General features: G+C 58.5%; 3 protein-coding genes across 3 annotated transcripts in view; 2 read left to right on the top strand and 1 right to left on the bottom strand.

Annotated features, from left to right (window-relative positions):
* Positions 1 to 1168: 1168 nt before the first annotated feature.
* On the top strand, positions 1169 to 2725 carry SPRG_10715 (hypothetical protein; the record flags this gene model as incomplete). The annotated part of the gene is made up of 7 exons (XM_012349947.1): positions 1169 to 1225; positions 1274 to 1363; positions 1411 to 1467; positions 1512 to 1964; positions 2008 to 2062; positions 2112 to 2297; positions 2349 to 2725. The coding sequence occupies 7 exons, from the start codon at positions 1169 to 1171 to the stop codon at positions 2723 to 2725; spliced, it is 1275 nt and encodes a 424-aa protein (XP_012205337.1).
* Positions 2726 to 3345: 620 nt separating this feature from the next.
* SPRG_10716 (hypothetical protein) lies at positions 3346 to 4038 on the top strand (the record flags this gene model as incomplete). Its single annotated transcript, XM_012349948.1, has 1 exon — positions 3346 to 4038. The coding sequence occupies one exon, from the start codon at positions 3346 to 3348 to the stop codon at positions 4036 to 4038; it is 693 nt and encodes a 230-aa protein (XP_012205338.1).
* A 458-nt stretch (positions 4039 to 4496) lies between these two features.
* The window catches only part of SPRG_20935 (protein arginine N-methyltransferase), a gene marked incomplete at both ends in the record, with an annotated part of 1198 nt that continues 831 nt past the window's right edge, over positions 4497 to 4863 (bottom strand). Inside the window, one exon of the mRNA XM_012349953.1 lies at positions 4497 to 4850. Within this exon, the coding sequence (XP_012205343.1) occupies positions 4497 to 4850 (354 nt within the window). The remainder of the gene's footprint in view (positions 4851 to 4863) is intronic.

The following is a 4863-nucleotide window of genomic DNA, read 5'->3' on the forward strand; positions in this document are numbered from 1 at the left end:
GGTGCAACAAGAGCAGTCAAGGCGGGGGCTTTTTGCCGGCGCCACGGCGGCGGCAAGCGCTGCAGTGTCGACGGCTGCCCGCGCGGTGCCCAGAGAGGCAGCACGTGCGCCCAGCATGGCGGAAAGGCCAAGTGCATGGTTGATAGCTGCGTGCGCGCCGACCGCGGCGGCGGCTACTGCGAAGTTCACCGCAAAGACAAGGTGTGCCGCCAAGGCTATTGCAACCGCCTCGCTCGAATCAAGTGCGAGGGCTACTGCACGCAGCACCACCGCGAGCTCTGCATCTCCAACAACGAAAGCCCCGGGGTCTGCTGAGCCATGACGTCTATTTAACAACATCCATACGAACCTGCATTCGATCGCATCCCTCGTGTCGTCGGTGGTAGCCCTCGCACGTGAACAGCCATGCAGCATCATGTTGCTCGTCCACCTCCGAGTGACTCATCCGTCGCTTCGTGACACACGCTCGCCCCATCAGGCTGGCAACCAATCACAGAGTCCAGCAATAATTTCAATCAAATGACAGGAATTTTACGCAAGGTCCTGTCTAGCTTGGCACACGCGACCAGCTCTGGTTCCGCATCCCTGTCCAAGGCGGTCGACGACCGTAGCGACAAGAAAGAGTGCCGTAGAGACGAGCGACGGTCCTCTGTATAGACGTTGCATTTGCTGGCTACTCCACGTCGTTGTGGTCGGCGGAGGTGCCTCCATCGTTGCGTTCTCTGCATGTCTGTTGCAAACGAAGAGGCGCCATGACGCGCCGCGTTCTCAGATGAGAGGAGTGAGCCGCGCGAGACCAGTCTCCGCGGACAGAACCATCCATTGCACCCCTGCATTGCCCCATGATTATCTTCTTCCGCAACGACACTGGCGGGTGTCATGCACGGGCCTCGAGACAGTCCACCGTGGCTCGTCCAAGCTGGTTCTACGCATTGTGTTGACGTGTGGTTGTCGTTCAAGAGCGCAGCTTGCACTTGAGGCCGTCGACAAGGACAAAGATTGAAAAAATTAGGACAAAAAATGGAAAAAAGGGACAAAAACTAGACTAGGACAAAATACACTACCCGAAAAAGGCGCCAAACCAGGCACGCGCCTTGTTTGAGGCCCGACCTCGTATCCGGTATGTCATCCGGATAGCCTGTGGGAAGGCGGCCGTGTTCACATCAAGATGGCGGCGCGCGAGAGCTTGCGCAGTCAGCGGGCGCGCGGGACGGACCCAAAGAAGGTACTCTCCTGCGCAGGATGATGATGATGCTGACGAGGACCTTGGTAGATGGCCCAAGATATGATGCTGCATGTGCTACGGGAGCTCGAGAAGAAGGACGCGTATGGCTTCTTCGGCCAGCCCGTCGACACGTCGACGGTACGATGCATGGCACGGCCGACCGCGTCGCTCATACCGCGCCGTAGGTGCCAGACTACCTCGAGAAGATTGCGACGCCAATGGACTTTTCGACGATTGAGAGGGTGCGCAATATACGATATCGATATCGGCTCATGGGTTGACGCAGAAAATCACGCGCCACGAGTACGCGAGCTTTGACGCGTTCAAGCTCGACGTTGTCATTGTCTTCAACAACGCGCAGAACTACAACGTCGAGACGACAGCATACTTTCGGGAGGCGGTCCGGCTCGAGGCGGCAGCGATAGCGCTCTTTGTCGAGGCCGAAGACCGCATGGCCGAGAACCGCGCTCTGTACAACCGGAGTGGCGCCTTTGCTGCCGCCCAGACGCCGCCAAAGCGTCAGCGTGTAGCGAGTCCGACCAAGGTGATGACGCCGGTGCGGCGGCCGCCGCTGCCCGAGCCGCGATCCCCCGACGACGCCAACACGCCAATGTTTGACCTGGGCGTGTTGTTACCTGCGATTCTGCCGACTATGGCACCGACAGAAGGCGTGGCAGCTCCCAGCGATGGGATGCCGGACGCCGAGACTGAGATGCCCCACGCATTCTTTCACGATTTGGTGGCGATGACGATGACACGCGAGGTTGCTGACGCTAATGTAGACGTTCTCGGATCTCGAGCACAGCGAAGACGACGATGGCAGCTTTGTCTTTGATGGTAGTTAAAGGCGCTAGCACCACCTCGTCGAACGACATCTACGGTGTAGATGTGGTCCACGCGCCGCCCACGCGAACCAACGACGGCGACTTTATGTACGACGAAGAGAGCATCCACGAGATCCCCGAACTGTCCCAAGAAAGCCTCTTTGCCGACGACCTGAAGCTGTCGCAGGACGGCCGCAGGGACCCGCCGCCGACTTACGGCAACGAAGAAGTCTCGGACGCCGAGTCGGGTGCGTCGCTGCTCGAGCAAGCATGCTCACCACAGCGCCGATGCTGTCTAGAGGACATGGCGTATTGTGCGCCGGTGACGCACGTCGAGCAGCCGAACGTTCCGCCAAGAATGCTCCAAAAGGAAAACCAATTTCCGAACGCGACGCTGTCGTCCAAACCGCCGCCGGTAAACGTCGTGTTGAACGCCATTTGTTTGACCAAGTGCTTTGTGAAGGCCAGTGCCAGTGGTGGTAGCAATGGCTGGTTGCAGTCCAAACGAGCGGCCTCGCAAGCACCCAAGTCCCAGGCGCTCTGGCCGTCGGCGGCCAAGAAGACGACCGAGGATCGTCGCGATCCCAACGACCTCTTTGGTGTCAAGGCGCGCCAAAAGCGCCAACCACGCCAAGTGCTCCTTGACCAATTCATTCAGTCGACGCCTAATTATTAACCTTGCATCTCGGTCCATCCACTCTTTCACCTGGTCGTGGCTGGCTGTTTTGAATATGCGGACGTCTGCAGCGGTCCACCCACCGCTTCCGCACTCGAAGAAATGTCCACTTCAATGCGATGGTCCGAGCTGAAATTGCACCACACTTTAGACCCACGGGTCTCGATGACAGTAGAATGTGATTGCTTGACAAGATGAGAAAGATGAGGACATATATGTATCGGTGGAAACGTCCTTGCTGCAATCGGCACAGGCTGCACGATGACATTGCTTGCACACATGGCGCTCACAACGATGTGCGATTCCTCTTTGGCAAATGCTACGGTCGACATGTCGACGCTTCCATCAGCATCGCACCTCTTCTCTCTTCCAGCATCTCGTCAATAGTTAGTATGCTGGAACACCATGTCTCCAAGGTCTCCAGGTCCAAGCGTCGGTCCATTCACATTCTCTTCCCGACGCTCTCCCACGCTCCGATATCTTTTCAAAGCGCGAAGCCATTTGATTGGCGCCTTTGGCGCCGTTGACGCGGGAAACGCGTTTTGTATCCGGACACCTCGTGGTATCCGGACTCGGCGCCGCCTGCGTCGCTCAGTCCATTTTCCATCTTGCATTGACCGATGGCTTACGTGACGCTCACCAACATCACGGTGCTGGACAACCCGACGGCGTTTACGAATCCGTTCCAGTTCGAAGTGACCTTCGAGTGCGCCCACCCGCTCGAAGACGACCTCGAGTGGAAGATCACGTACGTCGGGTCGGCCGAGGACGAGAGCCGCGACCAAGTGCTCGAGGAGGTGCTCGTCGGGCCCGTGCCCGTGGGCACCAACAAGTTTGTGTTCCAGTCCGAGCCGCCGAACCCGGCGCTCATTCCGGACGAAGACAAGATTGGCGTCACGGTCGTGCTCGTCACGTGCGCGTACAAGGGCCGCGAGTTTGTGCGCGTCGGGTACTATGTCAACAACGACTACAGCGACCCGGCGCTGGTCGAGAATCCGCCCGCGAACGTCGACATTACCAAGCTCGCGCGCAACATCCTCGCCGACAAGCCGCGCGTGACGCGGTTCCCGATCGATTGGGCGCCGCAAGCGCAAACGCAAGCCGAGGACATGGCCATGACCAACGACGACCTCCTCAACGAAGAAGACTTAATAAACGCGGCCAAGCAGCTCGACAATCTGCACCCGGACATTGTCATTGGCGACGACGACGAGCCCGCCGGCGACGACGACGTCGAGATGGGCGACGACGACGTTGACATGGAAGACGACGACGATGTCGACTCGGGCATTGAGTTTGAAGACGACATTTAGAACGCACGAGAACCACCCGATCTATTTTATAAGCAAGCCCGTTGATTCCTTGTCGTTCACGACCGTGTCTCGCCATTCGTACAGAAGCCATCGCGGAGGGCATGGAGCGCCGAGGCCGTCGAGAAGGGTGCATGCACGTCGTCCACAATGACAAGCACGCGGACGACCTGACCTGAGGATGGAGCGCCGAGCCACGACAGCCGCACGTCCAACCTCGCGAGCTTGCAGCCGCCGAGTCGATACAACTGTGATGCCATCAGCGACGGTCGCTTCCTGCTTCCTATCATGCAGTAAAGGCGACGTCGGCTCTGCAAGCAAGACCGATGTTGCCACCACCCTTGCCGTACACGATACTACTAGTACAGCGCTTGCATGCTCCGTCGTGTCATGCAGATGGGCGATCATCATACATTATAGTGTAGGAAGAGGGTAAAGAAAGGTTCATTCGGTGCAGCCGTTTATCGCAGGTAGTACGTGTGCTTTTCGTGGAAGCTGCTGGCGCCGTCAAAGTGCACGTCAATCTCAATGTCGAGGTCGCGCGGGTTGGCGGCGTTGGGCACGCAGCTCAGCGTGCCTTCGATGACGTCGCCGGCGCGCACGGTCAGCGGCTGCGAGAGGTAAAACACGGTTTGCTTCCAATGCGTGTACTTGGCCCGCGGGCCCGTCGAGAACGCAATCGGCTTGTGGCAGTGCGTGAACGCGCAGTCAAAGTACGCGACGAGCGCGTGGCAGAAATCCTTGCGCGCGCAGACGACCGAGAACGGCGACTTGAACGCGAGGTCTTCCTTCTTGACGGTCGCCAGGTCAATGTCCTACACATACTGA

This window comes from Saprolegnia parasitica, assembly GCF_000151545.1.
Source record: "Saprolegnia parasitica CBS 223.65 unplaced genomic scaffold supercont2.59, whole genome shotgun sequence".
NCBI classification, from domain to species: domain Eukaryota; phylum Oomycota; class Saprolegniomycetes; order Saprolegniales; family Saprolegniaceae; genus Saprolegnia; species Saprolegnia parasitica.